Source organism: Hetaerina americana, unplaced genomic scaffold (genome assembly GCF_022747635.1).
Source record: "Hetaerina americana unplaced genomic scaffold, ioHetAmer1.1.p SCAF_9, whole genome shotgun sequence".
NCBI lineage: Eukaryota > Metazoa > Arthropoda > Insecta > Odonata > Calopterygidae > Hetaerina > Hetaerina americana.
Window position 1 is genome coordinate 78,451,803 of NW_027287538.1, and position 22,720 is coordinate 78,474,522.

Below are 22,720 nucleotides of genomic sequence, written 5' to 3' on the forward strand. Positions count from 1 at the left end.
ATGGGTTCAAAATGTAATTTATTTAGCAACGTTTGAATGGTCATTTGTGCGAGGGTGGTCTGAAAAGTTTCCGGCTCAGTGAATTTCAGAAAAATATGTCTTGTATCTTTATTAGGTCGGAAACTTTTCAGACCTTGCTCGTACACTTGTACATATACATATTATAACAGACTCGATCCCCTTCACACGGAAATATCTTTCGCCTGGTGTACTATGATCAATTATTGTTCGAGACTAACTTAGATACATATAGTCAGTTGTGTAGTGTGCGCCTGCGTAGCTTTCTGATTAGAAGTGGACTTGCATTCAAATCTGCAAATTGTGCTGCCGCACCCCGCATTCGATATGAGTTTTGATCCTTCCTGATTCGTTTTGATTTTTAAATTCTTCTTCGCTGGAAGTCTTCAATTTATTCCCGGTATTCGTTTTAGACGCAATGATTGCGATTTTTCGTGCACGGCCGGTGACCCAGCACCAATATTCTGGAGATGCGAGCCAGGGTCGAATGCTCCTCGGTGCTCATCACCCTCTCCGCTTCCATTGCAGCCGAAGGGTTCGCCCTGTCGGGGGCCAAGGAGGGGAGCCGCTTCGCTGCCCCGAGCGCCGCCTCCACTCCACCCCCGCCCCCCTCCCGCTCCGAGGCCTACCAGCCGGACTTCCGGGGGATCAAGGCGGCGATGCAGGCGACCAACGCCGAGGGCCAGGCCGCTCTCGCCAAGGTAAGAAGGCCCAAGCACGTTGTGTGCGCTCCTCCAGGCATCGTCTCGGACGAGATTGCTATGGATTTCGAGCAGAGCTGCCAGCACTGGGGACTATTTAAACACGGTTATCCCCCATCTCAGTTGCCGATTTTCTCGAAAGACTCTTTATTTACACGTCGATGGGTAACAGAGTGAATTCAATGCATAATACTCCAGTCCTTACGAGAATCCAGGCGAGAAGAAGTTACCCATTCCTCACTTGAGGGGTTCTTGGGGAGAACGTCGTTTTTCGTCTTAAATTCCAAAATAAGAGATGCTCTTCTGCATACGATTGGCACCAAGCGTAATTTATCATAAATCTATCTTTTCTGTCAGCCAAAGTCGATTTTTTTATGAGGTACGTCATCTCTCGTGAATTAAATATTTGAACGCGGTTGAACGTTTTGCGATGATCCTCGCAGATCTACGTACGGGTGAGAGGAGTTGGGACTTCTCTTGGCTGACCCACCTGTGCGTTACGTAAATACGTATGTCGTTGCATAAGTGAAAGACACATGCAGGAGTTCCGAGCGGTATTTGTTCCCCGGTGAGCTTTCCCCAAGAGATGGCACGCGAGTGCAAGCAATGGGATGATGTGATTGGATAGGAAGGTGGCCTTGGGCTCCGTGTTTACGTTTCGTGGGTGACGTAACGGCAGCAGACGCTTCAGTCGGCCGTAATCAAGGGGCAGCGAGTGAAGGCACGGGCATCTGCGCTTGAGGAGTTAAGCCCTTGTGTGGCAAGTGGAGAGATGGAAATTGAAAATTAACGGAGAGCTTCATCTGTCAACATATTTATGCCCTGAAACCCATGCTAAATTAAAACAAAAGGATAAACACGTATTTGGAAAATAAGGCTTTGAAGAAAACATTCGACGATGCGATGTCTTACTTAGCCAAGGAACAAACAGTGGAAATAAAAGTTCATTGAGATTAGGAATGAAGTTTGGATAAATGCTGCCAACGCTCTTTATATGAACATTTACCGTATCCATAATTTACACATTCAGTCATCCTGGAAGATAAAATGTCAACGTCTATTTAATCAAGATCAATCATTTTATTCCACTTCACGGTATTTTTTTAATTTTTGCACGAATTACGATCCAAACTTAAAATTCTTTGTTTCGCTAAAATGCTTCAAGCCCTAGATAAATTACTAATGGAAAATCTCTTTTGTGCTAACACTTATTTTGAAATATTCTTAGGTAAATCCCAGCATGGACATAAAATGGTGCAAGTTAAATAATAAAAATCACATTATATCAGCACAGTTTTATATTTAGTTAAAAAATATTGCTTAGATAAAGTAGAGTATGATGAAGAAGTAATTTCAATGTATAACATCTTTTGGAGAGAAATGCCAATCGAGAATTGTTTTCTCTCCAAAATGGAAAGTTTCCACAATGTTAAGCCTAAAACTATAATAATAATAATAATAATAAACGGTTTTTATTGCTCTGGGAGCAAAGTCCCTTGGAGCAGAATACATGTTACATGAGGTTTTGAAACCTATGGAGTGAAACAGGTTTACATAATGCATAGAATGAGGTAATTAAATCAGTCACAAAGCATAATTTCACACCAGTTGAACGAAACATATAGCACAATACATACATACAAATACAAAGAACAATAGTTAAATATTTAGCCTGATAGAACAGTAATAAGGTCATTTTGGTAGTGTGGTAGACAGATATTCAAACATTTTCCTGTTGAATTGGGATGTGTTCCTGGATAATTTTACATTATTAGGTAAAGAGTTCCATAGTTTACAGGATGAAATACTGAATGACTTTTCATATATAGCCGTGCGGTATTTGGGAAGATGGAATGTTTTTGTAATACGGGTTGATCTCTTTGTTGTAAGTGAATTGAATATAAATTTTCATATAAATATGAAGGGGTTTTAGAATTCAGAACTTTAAATTATTTGTGAGGCCTTTTAAAGCATTCTCCTCTGTTCGAGTTTTAGCAAATTCAACATTTTATAGTAAGGAGTTATACGTTCATTAAAATGCATATTAAAGACGAATCGTAGGCTAGAATTCTGGAGCCTTTGTAATTTTGTACTTAGCTCCTTGTTCACATCAGCGTAGACAACTGAGCAATAGTCGAGATGTGGTAATACTAACGTTTGAACAAGCTTCTGGCGTAATGTTATAGGGATTAGGTGTCTGAAATGCCTCATTGTGTAAAGAGTTTTGTGAACGTCATTAGAAATGGCATTTACTTGCTCGCGCCAGGTTAAGGTGCTGCTTAGATAAACTCCAAGGCTTTTCACTGTATTTGAGTAGTCAATATGATATTTGAAACACTTATTTTAGGGGGATCACTTGCGAGCAGCTTATGTACATTGGCGGTCTTCCAAAGATTATCGACTTGGTCTTTTTGGGATTCAGATTTAACCGATTTTCAGTCAGCCATTCACAGATGAGTTGGATATCCTTGTTGACCATGTCAATGGCATGGCTAAATTCAGAGGGGTAGGACTCAAGATATATCTGTAGATCGTCAGCATAAAAGTGATGTTTACAATGAGGTATCATGGTAGCTAGTTCTTTTATAAAAATAGTTAACAATAAAGGTCCGAGAATTGACCCCTGTGGAACTCCACATAGGACAGGTTGGAAAACAGATACATTCCCATCTTCATCTTTAACAGCTTGCTGACGATTAGACAGATAGGAGCGAAACCAGCGAAGGACAGAGTAAGAGAACTTGAGTTTGCTCATACGTTCCAGTAGTATGCTGTAGTCTACTGAATCAAAAGCCTTGCTCAAATCGAGTTGGACTAAAACTGTTACCTTTTTGCGTCTATGGATTTGCGTATACCATCAGTTACCTTTATCAAAGCCGACTGAGTGCTATAGAGCTTACGAAAGCCCGACTGATACTCATCGAAGAAATTGTGCCGCGTAAGATGCTCCACTGTAACCGTATGAACGATTCGCTCGAGAGGTTTGGAAATAGAACAAAGAAGTGCAATAGGTCGGAAGTCAGATATTTCTCTCGGAGTTGTTATTTTCATTATTGGCCGAAATAGGGCAGATTTCCACAAGGTAGGAAATATAGAGTAATTGAGTGAACAGTTATAGATGTTTAGTATCATTGGCATTACTACTGGGAGAATAACATTTAGCATTCTTGCACTGATTCCATCGACGCCAGTTGAATTTGATTTTAAACTTTTCACTTGTGTTATCAGCATTTCGGGTGTAAAGTGGGGGAAATAAAGCCTTCCATCGTCAAAGTCGGAGATTAATGCATGATCTAATGACGTGAGATTATTTTGGGTTTGAGTAGAATGGTTACCATCCTCGACATAATTTTCATCCTTGAAAGCAGACGTGAGAAAGTAGCTATTCAAATCATCCAAGGGGAAGTTCGTTTTGAATGGGGGACGTCTAGGCTTTCCAAGTCCGACGCGCCTCAGCTCCTGCCAAGTGGACTTTATGTCCCATTTATCAGAAAAGCATGAGACATAGTATTTTTGTTTAGCGGTACGGATTCGGTGCTGCACTTGATTGCGAGCTACTTTGTATTGTTCGTGAAGGTTCGGGAGTTTAGTTTATTTGTTATTTCTTATACAAAAAAAATGGGAATAAAAATGAACCATAACCATTTACACGATAGACCTTCACCGTTAAAAGGCAGGTCATGCAGAATTGAAAAGAAGGGGAAGTGCTATTATAACATGTACATGCAGTTCATGGTCTCCGCCCCTGAAATCGCAGGGAGGGAATGTGACACACCGCTGCAGGCAGTGAATGACGTCAGTCGCAGAGAGAGACGAGGAGGGAGAAGCGTGGAAGCAAACAAAGCAGGGCAAGCAATATTGTAATGAGCACTGCGCACTTTAATGGCAGTCCCAAGCGGTCATGCGGGAAGGGCTTTGACAAATAAACACACGAGATTTGTGAAAGTGCAGACATTTAAGCAGAACTAATTATTCCCTAGACGCTGAGGGTGGCAAGTGGAATTTTTGCTATCCATAACCCTACATTTGCTATCCCTTATTGTCCGTGGGAAGAAGGAGTCCTTGAGTCTGCTAGTTCTGACATCTACGTCCATTTCCCGAATTTTATATATTTACATGATCGAAGCAACCAATGCATGTTGGAGTGCGAATGATTTGCGAGACCTCGGCGCTGAAATATGTGGATCCTTGAGTCGGCTAGTTCTGGCATCTATTTCCCGAAGTTTACATTCATGATCCAAGCGACCAATGTATGTTGGAGTGTAAGATAGCGTGACATTAAAAAATGAAACGAAATTACGAAAACGGTATAATTCATAAATAATCCTGGAAAGTATGGCATTTGATCCTTGTTACGAAAAACCATCGTAGAGCTAATTGCTAGTGAAATGCAGTAGCAATATATTACATGGAAGAAGATGGAAACTGCAGACAGAAAATTTACTTCATCGATGGAAATGGGCGAATTTAGGGATATATATTTCAAAAAGAGGAATGGTAGCATGGAAGTTTAGTTTGATTAAGCGCATGTGATGCAAGGGAAAAGAGCGGTAAATATTGATAAAAGTAGAAATAGTTGTAGAAGCTGAAGCGGTGGTGGGAACACAGCAAAAGCATCCCCCTCCCGTCCGTTTCCCTCCATCTGCGCTCGCCATCCAGTCCAGTTGACCGGCGGGTCGAATCGATGGCGCCCGCCCCAAGTCGCCTCCACCGACGGCGAGAGTCTCTATGGGCGGGTGTCCTCTCCAAGATTTCCCCATGGCCGGAGGTCAATTCAGGGTCTCGCGTGGAGTGCAGTGGGCAGCTTTCTTTCGGTGGGCCACGAGATGACCTTGCTCCCGCATTCATTCACCTTTTTCCCCTATTCCTCTCATGCTTTGTGTCTCTCCGTGATCGCTGAATGAACTGCGAGAAGGAATTGACGAGGCATGGATGAAGTTTCCAGGTTTCGCACGAAATCGTTTCCATTTGGGCACCTTGTATCCATCGCATGCAATAATCGATTGCATTTTTTCAAAGTATGCGTATTTCAATCTGTATTTCTTCAAAACTGTATTTCAATCTCAAATGTACAGAATTCTAAGGCTTATTTACTCATTTACTCGGTAGATAGTGTCCTTATATCCTCTGCTTCACTCTCTCTCTCGGCCCTTCGATGGACAAAATAAGGATATCATTGAAAATATAAACGAGTTTTCTGGACAATTATTTTATTATGGCAAAACGAAATGGGTAGCGGAAGGAGAATCGATTATATTTTTTCAGAAAACATCTGTGCAAATTTGGAGGATTTAATTTATGTGAAACCTATCGCGTTGTTTTATCAGAATTTTTTTATCTCGCGGAAATTCTGGAATATTATGGCTGCGCGAATTCATTCTTCAAATCGTTTAATTACAAAATTCAGTCGCGAAGGTTCTCTCGAGTGAATCCCCTCGCTGCGATTGCCGGGAGAATGCAGTCGAGGCGAAGAGAGGTGCGAATCCGTCGGAGCCGATGCATTTCATCGCCGCCCCAATTTCCCGAGGTCGGGGCGAGGGGTCGGCGGGGAAGGGGAGACGTGACACATCCCCGCTTTCCCTGCGACTCTCTCCGTCCAAGGCAAAGGATACTCCGGTTTGGTGCGGGAGACATATTTCAAAGCTATAGAGCTTCAATGTTTTGGGGTTTCTGCAGTACAAGGCAGTAAATTCTGGAAAAAGGGGGTTACCGATATAGAGATTGGTATTCGCAGTAGGAATACTTCTAGTCGAGATAATAGCATAACCATAAACACCGTAATTAATGCGAAGGTCGGTTTGGTAGTAGATGCTCAGTACTAAATATATTAAAGGAAATGATTTAAAATCCCGGTGTTTATGATAATTTCGATGAATTCATTTAGAGATTCCCTTTCGCAAAAATTGCAATGTTGAGGACGAACGTTTTTGATATTAACCGAAAGACAATGCTGGAATGAAGCAGAAAATAATATACAGATATGTGGAAATACCACGGCGGTAAAAAATACTGATTAGTAGGTGTACATACTGAATTAATTGAAACAAACACTCTTCGTTGAGAAACCATTTTTGTATTTTATAGTATCCTGCAAGCAACCGCAAGGGTGTGTGGCAGGGGGTGAATACACACCAAATCATGCCTGGTTAGATACAGAAATTACTCGTAAGATAATTACTAATAATGATCCAATTGCATTTAGTTAACGTACATATTTCAAAACACCGTGGCTTATCACAGATATTCCGCAATTATAACCAGATTGTGATCAAAATTCATTACTCATTATAGTTAATTGAAAGTTCGGATTTATTGTGACAAAAATATGATAACTTTAAAGTATATTTAAATTGTGATCAATAATACAATCTTTCTACCCGGAAAAACATAAATAGCGATTTAATTACTTAAAGATAAAGTGTGCACAATTCTATTAGCCTTAACATTTAACATGGAGGGGAACATGGAGCACTAAACATGGAATATGGATCAAGAGCTTAACACAAAAATCATTTCACATACGCGAACTCGTAACAGGAATCAAGAAGAGGAAAGAAAAGTTCACCATTTTGCACGGCACGTAGATCACAGATTAGAAGGATTGTGAAGTGTTGATTCGGGTTGTGAATGATGAAATGTATGAGAAGATATCAGGAGCGAGAGAAATGAGCGAATGAAAGACATGTGCCCAGCTGTATGCAAGAGAATCCCGGGAAAGAATGAGATGGGGCGAATGGACGGGTTTCCGTTTTAGCAAGGGGAGAGGACACGGGAGGGAGCGAGGGGGGAAGAGGAGATGGGGTTGATTAAGGGCCGTGGGAATTAGTCCGCGGAAACATTTCAAGTGAGAGACAGCAAAGCACCGCTCTGGAGAGGATGTCTCGAATTCTAGCGGTAGATTGCTCTTATGTATTAAGATTTCGAAGTGAGAAGACTCGGGTGTCTCACGATGAACTAGACAACTTTAAGTAGCCTCTAAAATATGTTTAGGTTGGTGATGTGGATCGAATGGGGACAGTATAAATCAACTGCAGCAAGAATGTAGGCGGAATAAAAGTTGACTGGGAAGCTGGGGGTAAAATATTCCGGTAAATTTGTAAAAGAGGCGTATTCGAAAGAAATGTTTTTTTTGCTTTAAGGAAATAGGGTGAGTTTATAATCAAAACGTTCGTCAAGATTATTTTAAGACGAAACTCTGAGAATTGGGAGTCCGAAAAATGTGTGTGAGGAATCAACGGCATTGGTGTGCGAGGCAAAACATAAGGACGTTAGGTTTTGTAGGATTTACCTTCAGCTTCCAAATAAATCGCCAATGGGAGACGAACGAAGGGCAGTCTGTAATGCAACGCTTTCAGTGTAAATATCCAGTCTCCTGAAAGTTCAACAGAGAGGAATTTGACATGTGCGTGTGAGAACAATTATCTTAAGAAGAACGAAAGGAAGAGGGTCGAGAACACTGCCTTGAGGGACACCGCCAAAATCATGCCGAAAGATGGTGGCATAATAACGTTGGGACCCAACTACCCACTGAGAAAGGTTTCATATAGATAATCGGCGAGGAGATAAAGAAGTAGAATACCTATGTTCACTATAGGAGTGTTTAAATGTAAAAAATCGGTTAGGAATTACTCTTTCTATAGGTAAGTGTGTAAGTCTAGACCTGTAAGTCTTTCAAAGCCTTCAAAGTTCTTGCAATGCACTCGTATTTCACTAAGAGTTGTAGTATTCAAGGATAAGGCCTTCTCATTTGAATGAGGAATTTGTGCTCCGAGGTCGGTCTGGAGAAGCTATCTTAAATCATTAGTGCATGCATTTCCCGCGCGCTGCTTTGCTTCGCTTTTATGCTCGCGTTTGTTTTTCATCTCCTGCCATCGCCGCATAAACGCCTTTTCTTGCGTTAACGTCTAGCAAGTATTACGAGGTTCAAAGGAGACTATTAAGATGGACAGATACGGACGGAGTGGTTGCTGGGGACGGTAATACGGTGGGGTGAGATAAATAAGATGTAGAATACTCGATTTTATAAGCAATCGGTTTGTCATAACAGAAATACGTCTCTGAGCCGAGTCTTTAGGCGAGGAGAGTTGCGGAGGACTTTTCTCCTGTAAAGAATACATGGAGTCCAGAATCTTTTTGAGTTCGCCTCTATGCCAATGGCATTCCCCTGGACGTAGTCAGCATAGTCACAAGGGAAGATATTTCTAGTATTTCTTTTCTAAATGTCTGGAATCGATTGACAGTCACTTCTGAGATTTATTTTGTGTTTCGAGGATTTATTTCAACGGCGCTTAAAATTTCCAACCCTGAAATGTCCTAATATCGAAAACGAGAGAGCCGAGACCGTAAACTTGATTGGCACTATGTTGCAAAAGGGGCGGGGGGGGCAAAAGTTCAAACAAAGTTACAAGAGAGGTCTAACACACCCGAGTGATTGATTGGTTGCGTGTTTACGTAAGTCCTTTCTGTTTCATAAAATCCGGTTTATAATTTTGCATTTATCTGTGTGATTGACGGGTAACTGGCATTGTAGGAATTCTTGCAAACCCTGAGTGTGTGAATCCGATTCCTGCCATTCTTGAACGCACCCTAGTGATCGAGAGGTTGTAAATTTGTTTTAATTCTATTTTTTTCTTATTAATTTTGCCTTTTTGTGGATGATTGAGTTATACGTGGGTCACTGTTTCCCAAACACACCCAAATGACCAAATGTGCGCCCCCTTACTTGTAACTTTGTTTTAACTCCCCCTCCTTTAAACAAACCTTGTGCCAATCAAGTTTCACGGTCTCGGCTATTTCGTTTTCATTGCTTCACGACCGTAACTACGCTCATTTTATATTTACGTTCTAATGTTGGTTGTATCCAGGACCAAGTGTGGATAATTTTTGAGAGTTCATTCTCAATCCAGGATTCCTTCTTGTAGGAAAAAACACACATTTATAACTCGTCCTGGGGATGATTTGACACGGTATCGATGTTGAGGTTTGTGTGGAATCAGCCCCCTTACAATGCTCAATCCAACCTGAGTGTACTGTGGGCGTCCTTTGTCTTTGACAATTACTGTCGCGCACTCCCCACCGACAGTGTTTTCTTAGGAAACTACACCAACGAAAGATAAGCCCAGGCTGCATTCACACCGAGATGCATGCGTGTGTTATGCCAGGGACCGACTAACCATTTATGTCTTCGGACAGAGAAGCCGCAGTTGCACCCTTTCTCTAAATGTAAGAGGCGGAAGTGTTTTGGGGGAATATTACCCCTGACTCCAGGAACCAAATTCCAGGAGTATATTTGTAAATCACTCGAATTACACCCGACATTTTTTAACTTTTCCTGTTAAATTGATAGTTAAAATGTAATTAATTCCACCGTTAGGCCACAATAGTGACCAAATGAAGAATATTTTTAAAATAAATAGTACGCTTTATGCAAAGAATCGTTACATTCAACGTTTTATTTCAGATGGCTTTGAATTAATTCCTATACATTTACGCAAGAAGCTCGGAAGTGTTTTGGACCAACACGGTCAAAGTAGTAGGGACGTAAGGAGAAGAATTGCACTTGGCGAAGAAGCTTTCTCAAGGAGGAGGGAGTTGATGACGGGGACGTTGAGTAAGGATATTAAGAAAAGACTCGTAAAAACTTTGATATGGAGCTTAGCTATGTACGGCGCGGAAACTTGGTCATTGAATCAGGAGGATAGACGTAGACTGGAGGCTTTTAAAATGTGGGTGTGGAGAAGAATGGAGAAGGTGAAATGGACAGAGAAGGAAACAAATGAGGAAGTACTTGGTATGGTGGGCGAAGAGAGGGGTTTGTTGGGAGAAATCCTATGGAGGCAGGAAATATGGAGGAAGAGCATTTTAAATGGCACTGGGATGTTGAAGGTTAAGATAGAGAGAGGAAAATAAGGAAGAGGCAGGAAAAAGGTATCCATGTTGGACGGAATGAAAGGACGGAAGTATACATGTGGAATTGATGAGGGACTTGCTTTTCGTATTTCAGGTTTCTGTTCGGAGAGGCAAGGGTATATTCGCTGTGCCGTTTGATAGCTTTTTTTTCATCCTAAACCTTCATTAACCGGTAGATTAGCGATTATCATAATATATTTACTTATTTTATTTGTGCTTTTTTCGCAATTTCAACACTACTGTTTCCCATGACTTGCTTGTCCGTAGTCATAACAGTTTTATCACCACAGTTTATGGGATGAATCATAAAGTAAAACATTTCTGTTGAAATAATTCTGAAGGTTGTGAATTTTTTTGCCGCTGGTTGATGAGAAGTCATAAAAATTCGAGAGCCGTGAATTAAATGTTTGAGGGAAGCGTCCAGAGATATTTTCCCAAAGACGCAATTAAATTCGATGAACGTAATTAATTGCGTAATGTTTAAAGAAATGCTCCATGGCCAAAGTCTCACCTGAAAAGTGAATGAAGCCAGAAAACGAACGCCAACCGTTCTTTCCGGCACAATTCTGCTTCGCAGGGAACGCATTCCCCCAGTGCACTTCGCGCAACACGAAGAAGGAGTCCAAAAAACGGTATTTTAATGTTTTTTCAACTCACAGCTTAGAATAAACGGGAATACTCTGCGTTAAATGATTCAATTTTTTTCTAATTTCTTTACCCGGCTGCAATATGCTTGACCATTGGTCAGTGCCACCTCGCCCATGATTGGCCACGTAGAGAATATAAAATGGCGGTATTAGAGTTTTCAGGTTGAATAGCAATGATTTTTCCTCAATAGAGTAACGTTTTGCCAAGCCAATTGTAAAAAAGTTAGGGCATGTAAAAGTAAGTGATTTGTTTTTTGTCAGGCGTGGTTGATGAAATATCGCCATAAATGTACGAGGTCTGACCAGAAAGTAACTTTCGTTTTCATGTAGCGTGAGGAGTAGGGGAGGTTTGGTCAAGGTATTGAAGCACAAAGTAAGTCAGTACGCCTCGAACTGCAGTGGTTGAAATATCACGCCTCTTGTCGTTTTTTTATGCAATGGCGAGTTAAAATGAGCATTACAATTGGAAATCCGAATTGGAATGTGAAGAGTGTTTAGTAATAAGGAATTTACTGATAAAAAAACTTCAAAGCTGCTGACATTTATGGGAGAATTTGTGCTCTATACGGATCATATGTGATGAGTGACAAGAGTCTTTGCGTCAGCATTGTCGTCCAAGAGTGAACACAATGTCCATGATGATGACAGAAGTGGCCGCCCGTCTGTGGTGGGGTGCAATAAAATGCTACACGTGAAAATTGACAAAAGGTTCGTAGTAAAACTAGCGTATTACGATATCTGAAATCGATGAAGAAAGTTTTCCACAGATTTCTACGGCGCTGTTAATTGAAATACTTCCGAGAAGTTCGGCTACTGCTACTATTTTGTGCTCTTCTTGACGAGGAACTTCAAGATTCCAACGTCATCGGTTGGCTGCGATCTCAGGCGGCAGAATTTAATGTTGACGAAATATGAAAACTAGTTCAGAGATATATAGCAAATGTTTAAATCTGTTTGGTGAATATCTATAAAAACAGTAAAGATATGCAGTGTTGAGATGAAAATAATTAATGTTCTGCCTTAATTCCAGTGTATTTTTAATGTCATTACGGAAGTTACTTGATGAACAGCCTTCGTATTTCGATTTCGGTGCTTGTCGTTTCTCTTGCTGCGGAGGAGGTTGCGGGTGCTTGCGGTGAGGGCGCATGGTCGAGTTGGCGGCGCTGTCTGAAATGCAGGTGGAAAGGGGCTGGTCGTGGAGCACGGGTCGGGACGGGCCCGGGGCGAAGGGAAGGTTTTTGACTTTCTGGGGGGGCGGGGGCGTGGAGAGCGTCCCCTTCCCAACAGAGGGAGCGGGGGAGGAAATGGCTGCGACATACGCAGCGGATATTGAAGGGAATTGGGGGAAGGGCGGGGGAGGAGGGGGGGCATTGAGTTTCGTGGGGCATTTGACGAGGCGGGCGGAGGTCGTCTCGGGAGATGAAGGGAGGGGAAGGGGTTGGGAAAAGCGAGGAGGGAGAAAATGGGAGGGACAAGCGACAGAGAGAGAGAGGGGGGGCATAATGGAAAGGGGGGGAGGAAATTGGAACCTTTTCTTCTTCTGGGGGTAAGAGGCCTCTTTCGATGCCCTCTTCCCTAGGCGTCCTCTGCCTTTCTTATATCTTCGTTCTCACTTGTTTTTTCATTTCCTCCCAATGCCGCAATACCCTTCATGGCGCCGGGTCTGCCGTAAATATACGTGCGTACCTTCTCTCTCGAGTGTCTCTCTACGAATTGCAATCACATCTGGTACTACTTCTCTCTTTCCTGCAAAGGCTCCTCTTATTGTACGCTTTTAATGCCGGTAACAGATGGGGAAGCAGAACGGGTCAATCCGGGCATGGCTGCGGTCACTCTGGAGGCAAGCGATGAGAGCTTTGGCAATAGCGTACCACTGATTTATTAGGAAGGATGAAACATTTACTTTCGCCAGAATTAATACCCCTGATTATATTTGAAAGCCATACTCCTGCTGGAGAGTAAAACTTCCTGAGTTTGGTAATACGTGTCGATTTCCTCAAAAAAGTATACGAATATGTATCCCCCCTACAGCTACCCTGTAAAAGTAGGTTATCGGTAGGTCCTCAAAATAGGCATGTGGTTTGGCAATGACCTTCTCCTCCTTCGATGCGAATCATTTTTCGTCGAACCATGCTTTTCAAGGTTGGATATAAAAAGCACAGGAGGGACAAATCTGGCGAATATGGTAGGTGCCGTAATAACTCGAACTTTAATTCCATAATTTTCGCCATCGAAATTGCGCCGACGTGCATTGTCTTGATTGAAAAGAATTTTTTCTTGGCCAAATGAGAACATTTTTCTTGATTTCTTCCTTCGATCCGTGCAATAAAGACCAATACTTGTACACTTTATTTATTTTTTGTCCATTATTGAAGTAATTAATGTAGATGATTCCGCCTGCATCCCAAAAAACCGTGGTCATCACCTTGTAGGCCGATTCCGCCGTCTCCGCATTCGCCGGAACCGGATCGCCTTTATAAACCCACTGTTTCGACTATTCCTTTGTATTTGGAGAGTGCATCCATGTTTCGCCCCCAGTTAGCATGTGTCGACGCAGAAACTCGTCAGGATTGCGACGGAAAAACGCCAAACCAGCCCCCGAATCGACCACACGATAGTATTTATTCTCCACTGAGAGCAAACGCGGCAATTTTCTTTCCGAGATTTTTTCACGATAAATTTATCGTGTGAAATTGAAAATAAATGTGCCTTTTGATTTATCTTTTGTCTCAACTATTTTTCGAACTCCGATTCGTCAATCATTCAATACAATATCATGGATTTTGTTAATAGTGTCGGAGGAAGCCACTCCCACTGGAAGTACTGAACGAAGTTCATCATTTGTGGATTTAAGACCACGGTTAAACTGCCATTTATCAATTGTAAACATTCGCAATCACAGGAGCCAATGCATCATGGACTTCATAAAAATCGGCTTTGATCTATTTCGGTGTTGAGTCTTTTAACTAAAAATGTTTAATCACCAGACGAAATTCATTTTTGTTCATTTTCCTAAATGCACAAAAGTGTGATCCTTCGATCGACTATGAAAATCAAACCACAAAATGAATACAGCCGAACTTTTAACAGCATTGTAGAGAGAGATTAGGTTTACTTAAACCAAACCCTGTGCAATACTACAAGCGCCTTGAATATAATATCTTGAATTTCTAACGATTCAATGAACTAACTACCCCCGAATAATTAATTTAAATTAATAAATGCCCTCTTGCATGCTTGTCTACGACTGAGTATTCGCAATAGAGGTGTGGTTTAATACGGGGAAAAACAAAACACTCGGTGTTTCTTTCTCTCAAGGCAAACGAGGAATTGGACTTAGTTTTTTTCTGGTTATCCCATGAATTTAGATTCATTTTACTCAAACATTGAATCTTCACGAATCTTTTTGTCATTAGTTTCGCATGACGTGGCACTCCTCGTAGTAGACTGAGGGGAGGCGATGACAACGGGACAGCCGAGACGGTGAACTTGATTGGCACGAAGTTGAAAAGGAGGTGGGGAAAACCAAGTTACAAGTCAGGGGTGGGACAGGGAACACACACTAGGTCACTTGGGTGTGTTTAAGAAACAGTAGGCCGCGTATACCTGGATCACACACTAAAAAGTCAAAATAAATAATAATAATAATTAAAACAAACTTACAGCCTCTCGATCACTAGGGTGTGTTATGGAATGACAGCACTCCCGTAAATCGCATCCACACACACACGCACACACTCAGGGTTTGCAAGGATCTCTCCTATGGCAGTGACCCACCCGCCAGTCGAACAGATGCAAGCCAAATTATAAAACACATGTGGCGAAACAGAACGGACTTACGTGACTAAGCCATCTCTCAATCACTCGGGTGCGTTAGACCTTTGTGAATCGCATTTACACACACACTCAGGGTTTGCAAGGATCCCTCCTGCGGCAGTGACCCGCCAATCGCAGCGGACGAATACAAATCATTAAAACAGACGCACGCACGCTTTCGCTCATTCACTCGATCACTAAGGTGTGGTTTTTTTTATAAAAACAGTGACCTTTGTGAATCGCACACATTCATTCTTTCAGGGTTTGCCAGGATTCCTCCTAATCCAGGGATCCCTCAATCACACAAACAAAAAATAAGGAAGTAGGAATCGGGGATAGTTAAGTGTACAAAGAAAACCTGACACCAGGTGTTTCGCCTGCCAAGCAGGTATCTCCAAATAAAATAAATCTTTAATAAAATAAAAGAATAAATCGATTTATTTATAAAAATAGATTTATTCTTTCCTGAAGAGGCCTGCTACGTTCATTTTATATTTACATTAGGATATGCGACCGACGTCTGAGGTTATTTGTGGCATGAGAAAGGATGAAGGGTGGAGAGAAACCCGGCGTCGGCATTAGCCTACTCCAATGACGATAGGCGCCAAGGGGTCCGAAGTTAAACGTCCCATCCGACGGACGGCGTACTCACTCAAAGTGCCCTCCTCAAAGTACCTCAAGTGGGGATCGAGATACCACTGAAAAATATCTGCCACCTTCGGCATTCGAACCCGGGTCCTCTTGATGGAAAGTCCGTACGCTAGCCACCGCACCACCCCCAGCCAAATGGCACTCCTATATTCCAATCGTGCACCCCACCGACTCGCTGCTTGGACGCCTCTTTCAAATCCATTGCATCATCAACGACGAATACATTCTCGCCTACCGTAGTGCGATGGGCGTAATAATACATTTTCATCATCATCACTGCTAATGAGACGCCCTTTCCATTAATGCAAGAGATTCAATCTGTAATTTAACCTTCGCTCCATGGAGTGATTCCCAGCCTAGGTCCGCTAATAATTTGGATACGCTACTAGGTTTATCATGACAACGTTTTGGAAATCTAGCTCCTCTACGCTGCACGCGATCCAACTCGGCCATTAATCCAACTTCATAAGGATCCCATATTCTAAATGAGCGACAGATGACATTTCTCCTTGGCCTTTTCATCGCATTCACTCAGTGCTCTTCCATTAAATCCTAACATTTTGTTAGCTTGTCCACATATTCCCCGTATGTTCCACCCAGGTAAGGCCGTGAGTGAGAGTAACGCTCATCTTTACTATTACTGATGCAGCAGACGTTCGAAGGGCATTGCTCTTATTCCAAAAATTCATCACTACGCAATTTTTTAAGTTTAATTCTAATTTGGAGTGTCACACCAACATTTTATAGCATTAAGCATTATGCTGAAGGTACCTAATCCTCAGGATTGCAGATATCTCTCTAAACCACTGCATTGATCGTTGGCCAATAAACGTAATTAACATTGATATTATGTTCACCCTTATCGTCCACGCGACATAAATTATCCGTTGAAAGAATGGTCGTTACTTTAAACTTCCAAGCACTGCGCGTCACGGCGAGTGCCCTCGTCTCGTTTTGATGTCGCCGTCTCTTTCCCTCCCGATCTGCTTTGCCACCCTCGAGACCCTGTAAAGCGGGGGATGGATATTGATCGAATAGGGATCGCGGTGCATTAACTAAGATGAGGGTGCTGGGATGCGGTGATTGATGGGATGGGGGCGTGATTCCAATCGACCCATCCACGAGCACGCCTCCCACGATTCTCATCGCCGCTCAATTGGCGCCCATTTTGGCAGAGAATTGGCATTGGAAGGCCATTAGCATACTGTAAATAGCGCTGATGACCGCACTTCGTAATAGCTTTATGCACCGAGCATTCGCTTCGCTGGGGCACGAGGGATGAAAGCATTGCAATCGTTCTAAGCAGTGAGAGCGCAGATGCACTCTTAGCCGTTACTAGGTTTCCACTCTAGTCTTCGTTTGCGTATTTTAGAAAGCAAATCGCGGAGCCGTAAAAGCTGTCATTAGCCTGAGTTGTTTTCCATGGGATATAAGCGATCTCCATATTGATGATGCAGCATTAGTATCCTAACATCAAGAGGAATGATAAGATAAAAATGCATACAATTCTCAATGTTTACAGATTGTTTGAAATTTCAAATTCATCGAGAAGTTTCAAAATCCGGGTGAAACATTAGTTAAAACGTAAAAAAATCGTTACTCAGGGGAAATGCACGGAGGGAAATGCGTCAGGGATTTGCGAGCGATGCTGAGTAAGCGAATGAATTAAATCATGCTTCATCGAGACAAAGCTAACGTCTTTAATGCTTATAAAAAGTGTTTGTCATTTTTTTGGTATTTAGGTATTTTTAGGTATTTTTTAGGTTTTTTAAGGTATTTTTATTTGTTTTAATTTTCCCTCGACAGGCCTTAAATCCTCATGGACCGAATGGATTTCGTTGGTATTTCATGAATTGTTGAACCGTATTGAGGGAACGAATGGCATTTGTCGGTCGTAATTTCACACGGACTAGAGAGATCAAAAGTTTGCAACCTGAAAGTATTTAATCCACGTAGACCCACAATCTCAGTGAGGAGGCTGCAAAGCATCTGACCTTCTGACCTCACTGGAGTACTATTTTGTATGATGATGGAACACACAAATGTAGCAAGTGTAATCGGGAACTTACATTTAGGAACCATGTATCTGATTCTGTGTTGCCAGGGAGTTTTACACCTTGGCTTATAAAAAGGGACGTCTCAGGCGTGATATGGTGGAATATCATGATTAATTAAAAACTGGATATTTTCCACAAAATATAATTTATTAATGCAACCGGTTTCAATGTAACAACAACATCATCAGGTCGTGCTACCTGATGATGATGTAGTTCCATTGAAACATGTCGTAGAAATTTTATTTTTGTGAAAAATTGCAAATTTTTAATTAATCTTGGCTCATTTTCTTTAGGGGAAACGAAATTAGGGATTTAGTATTCATTTCCCAATGGGCTCACGTGCATCTAAAAATCTTTGAAATTTTAATCACATCATGAAATAAAAGAGGGGAAATAAAATTATCCAATAGGCTCAGTGGTAGGTGGTAAAGAAGGAAATGCAGAAATAATTATGTGCTGCATAACTTTATAATGCACATTAGCACAGCAAAATAGCCACGGCATACCCAGCCCACATTTGCTACGTGCAGTGATTATCGGTTCGACCTGTCCGGCTGTAAATAGAGATCCCAATTGCATTACCAATTCTGATGGAAAAAAGGGATGGAAGTGGGAGCGAGGGTGGAGATTGGAGTGGAGAGGTGCGGAAGTGTGGACGGGGCGATGCAAATGTGGACGGGGAACGCATGTCGAGGGGGAATGGGAGGGGTGTGTGATCATTTCGTTGGAGGGGGATGGATTCGCCCCATCGGCCAAGATTGGGAAGAGATGACGTGAATTCACGCTCGTGTGAGAGGGGAAAATTAGGTGAGGCGCCTGCTCGCCTCTGTGTGGGCGACCTTATTAGTGGCGGCGATGAAAGAAAGAAGAAGTCATCGCAAAAGGGATGCTCTTCCGAGGGTGTCGATGAAATATTTTGGAAGACGAAGGTCGAGGTCGGTGAGAGTTAAAACCACCGGTCTCAAGGCCCTGAAATCACTTGTTTTTCTATTTGGCCGTTTTTTTTATTTGCACTCAGTGCTGCCGCGGAAGTAAGTTGTTTATTAGGCTAATTATAAAATAGTTTTGCTTGGGTCGCTATGAAAGTGTATCATATTTTTCCAACTGAAACCAAAACAAAAAATAAAAACGATTTACAAACCGTTTTCGAGAATTGTTGGAATTTAAGACTTCTCAATCATTAGAAGAATATTTTAAGAAATTACAGGAAGAATTATTTTTCTAATTACATAAATGACGAGTTTTTTAAATATTCCTCTATTCCTTCATGTATCATATGAAAAGTATTATATTTATATGTACTTCAGTACGCCCACAAATAAATAAAATCTATTCCTACGCATATCTGGCTCATGATTAATGAACAACGTTTGTAACATTACTCAGTGGAAACGTTATGATTTCATCGTATGTTATAATTGTCAAACGAAAATCAAAATTCAGTTTTACCAGGTCTGTCAGTCTTCAGTTGAGAGGGCAATGATCACTGCTCTCGTGATTCGCCAGGGCGTATCCTGGTGAATAAGGAGGATGACCAAGGATGCTGATTGCATTATTTGCCAGAAGCAATGGCGAGCAATCAATGCTGAATGTGCAAGTGCATTGTCACGGTAAAGGATCCATTCATCGTGTTCTGTTAAAATAGTTTGCGCTGTTGACTTTCCTAAATTCAGTTCATCAGCTTCTATCATTCGGACAGTTTTTCCAAGATCGGTAAGGGCAAGGGACCACACACGATCAATGTTGTCGTCAACACAGGTGGTTGAAGGTCGTCCTGGACTTGCACTATCAATTGTGACGTCTTGTCGGCCATCGTTAAAACGCTTAATCCACTTGAAAACGGATGTTTTCTTTAGAGAATTGTCGCCGTATACAGTTGTCAACATTTCAGTAATTTCTTGATAACTTTTACCGCACTTCACCAAAAACCTCGATGTTGATTCGTTGCTCCGTGATTTCGTCAATTTCCATTTTCGACAAACAGTGAAAACAAGGACAATAATAACTATCATCGAGCTGTGCACCGTACGCACAGCTCGACGACCCGCCAAGCACAGACGGCTAATTATTGGGTCTCAGGCAACTAGCGCCGCCAGTGGTGGGGGTGGGGCTATAGTCCGCGTCATGGCCGCTGATTGTACAAGTTCGCGTACTTATTGGATAGACCTCGTATTTCGGCACAAAAATGCTTGAAATGAAAATTTTGAGTACTCTTCGGAGTCAACAAAAGAATACAATTCCGTCCAAAGTTGGCAGAAATCGCAGGTATCATGTTGAGAAGACTTACTTCACCGTCGCACCAGAGATGAAGGTAATGAATAGTTTCAGGCGTAATTTTGCGGAATGGTTTCATAATGAATAATGTTAAAGTAAAACTTTGTAACTCCACATTATAAATAAGGTTTATTGCGACCCAGGTTCCACTGCGGTGCTGCATCTCCAGGGGATGAAGACGCCGCACCGCAGGGTAGTTTTCATGTGGAGCAGCAAAATTTTGTTTCAACATTATTCAAAGAATAAGGTCATGAAAAACGTGACCCCCGTCCCTTCCGAAAATAAGTTTAAACCTTTATACCCGCAGCCTTCAGTTTCCGTTGCCCCCTCAGCCGGAGAAGACACTGAAAGCACCATCAACTAACTCGCACAGCGTGAAATCAGTGGGTGATGGCAGAAGAGGGTCACAAAGAACCACGCCACCCCCCGAACTGTGCCGTTGAGGTCTTCAGGAGACAGTGAGTGGCCCTTGCTATAATGAATACTACATGAAAATATGAATGCTGGATTGAAATTGTAGCGCTCTGAATCACTTCAAAAAATGTAATTATCCTGATGCGCAATGTGGGTGGCGGTAGTCCAGTGGGGGTAGAGCGTTTGAATACTGACCGGGGGGGCCCGGGTTCGATTCCTCTCGAGGAAGCCTCTCTGGGTGCCCTCACCTCCACCCAAGGTATGCAAAATTTTGGGTGCCAGATCTTCCTGGGAAACCATAACCGGCACAGGGAAAGAAACTGGCCCCCCTTATTACCCTGCTAATGTGTGAACATCACACGACGTCTGGTTTTGTACTCAGTGAACTCTATCATCTCCTACCAAACTGATCTTCGGGTTTATTATTGTGTTTATGGTTTTTATGGATGTGCAATATACGTACCTAGGATTGTAGAGAAATAAGTGATTTCTCTGGAATTTTGAAAACTTTTTATCTAATGTGGGAGAAGCTACTCCGATTTTCCACTCTTGAGCCTGCGGCTGGATATACCTGTATACTGCTGCAGATGAAGTCACCGTTAGGGCGTCTAATGAAGTATCTATTAGGAGATTAAATTAAAATAAAGTGGGAGAGTGTTTCCTCCTTGGCGTGTACAGTTTTGCTCGATACTATTACTATGCATGCAGTCAAAAGATCACTTTCATATCCTTTGTTGAAGTTTTAAAATATTTCCTGGGTTACCGCTCATCCTCTGACCTCGCTCTGGTCTTTCTTCCTCAGTTGATTGACAAAATGGGGGAAGTATGTGACTCTTTTAGTGTCAACTTATTCCCGGGTTATCGTCTGCATGGGAAACGGTGATTATGATCCATGTGAAAACTTGGTACTTTCGCGATTTTCTGAGAAAGGTGTAGACCCTCGGAAAATCACCCGCGGCCGTCTCACAGATGTTCCACATCTGCATGATACCGCGCAAGCCTCCGCAGGGCGGTGGCTGAAAGTGTATGGTCACCACCCGAGAGAGAAAATAAAACTGCGCGCAAAACCAACACATTCATGCAAACCCGCATTCACAGAGGCGAATGTATTCATGCAAAAACCTCCTCGACCCACGCTTCGGCAAATACATACACCATTAGCCAACATACACACATGCACCGACGCATTTAATAAAAATCCATCCAATAACGTGGAAATTAGAATTAAAAAGCGAGAAGGGGGAACTCTACTATTACCTGGACGTGCAACCTTTATGTAATAGCCTCCTTATTTTCCGATCGCTAATCTTTCGGGTGGCAACGCACCACGCTCAGATTTTTTTCCTTGTATCTTCTAATAGTTTACAGGATCCGCGAAGTCCTGCTGACAAATTTCCATTTATTTCATTGAAACGAACGAGCGAGCAACCCTTCGACGAGACTGGTTCCTGGAGTGTCATTGATTGAGAAACAGCGCGACTTGCACATATGGCGCAGAGACGTGAGGCCCTCCCTCCCCCCGCCTCTCCATCTTGTGCCGCCTCATGCATATGGAAAGGCGACGGGGTGCATTATGATTCGGGGGTATTTGGGAGCCATTAAAAAGAGAATTTGAAATAAGAGAAAAAGCGAGGGCTGGTGGCGACGACGACTCCTTCTCCTCGTGAAGGAAAGACAGTTGGTGGGTTGGAGGGAGGGGGTGGGAGGGGGGTGGAATGGAAATGACGAGGCCAGGCGCTATTTGCATGGAGTCCTCGAATGGAAAGGCCGATTCGCATAAAACCAACCGTCGTCAATGGTTTCCCCCCCACCCCCCCGCAAGGAGCCACCCCCCTCCCCCGACCCGCGGCGGCGAACTAATGCAAGGGTATCGGTTCCCTTTTATTCTCTCTCCGGAGAATTAATGGCGCGTGATTGAACCCCAGGGACCCTCTTTCCAAAGGGTCGCTTCCCCTTGTCACTTTGCGGACGTGGTCCTCATCGCACGCCGCCAGACTGGAGGAGGAGTCCTGCCTCAGGACGATACGAATTTGTATCTTTTATTTACAAAACAAACTAGGAGATATTTTACGTTCGATCCCAGATGTGCGTTTCATTCGGTCCACGGGCAATTACCTCGGTGAGGTCATCGAGACATAAATGGGCCAACAGTTAATCAGAATCATATTGACTTGCCAGTCATTATATAGGATTCACGGAGTTAGCTCGTGCATCATCATATGTTGGAGATAAT

The 22,720-nt window shown here is 42.5% G+C and overlaps 1 protein-coding gene across 2 annotated transcripts in view; it reads left to right on the plus strand.

Moving 5' to 3' along the window:
• The window catches only part of LOC139698896 (uncharacterized), an 841,340-nt gene that overhangs the window by 568,081 nt on the left and 250,539 nt on the right, over window positions 1-22,720 (plus strand). For both annotated transcript variants that reach the window (XM_071597847.1, XM_071597848.1), the window contains one exon: window positions 547-719. In XM_071597847.1, coding sequence (XP_071453948.1) covers window positions 547-719 — 173 coding nt within the window. The remainder of the gene's footprint in view (window positions 1-546; window positions 720-22,720) is intronic.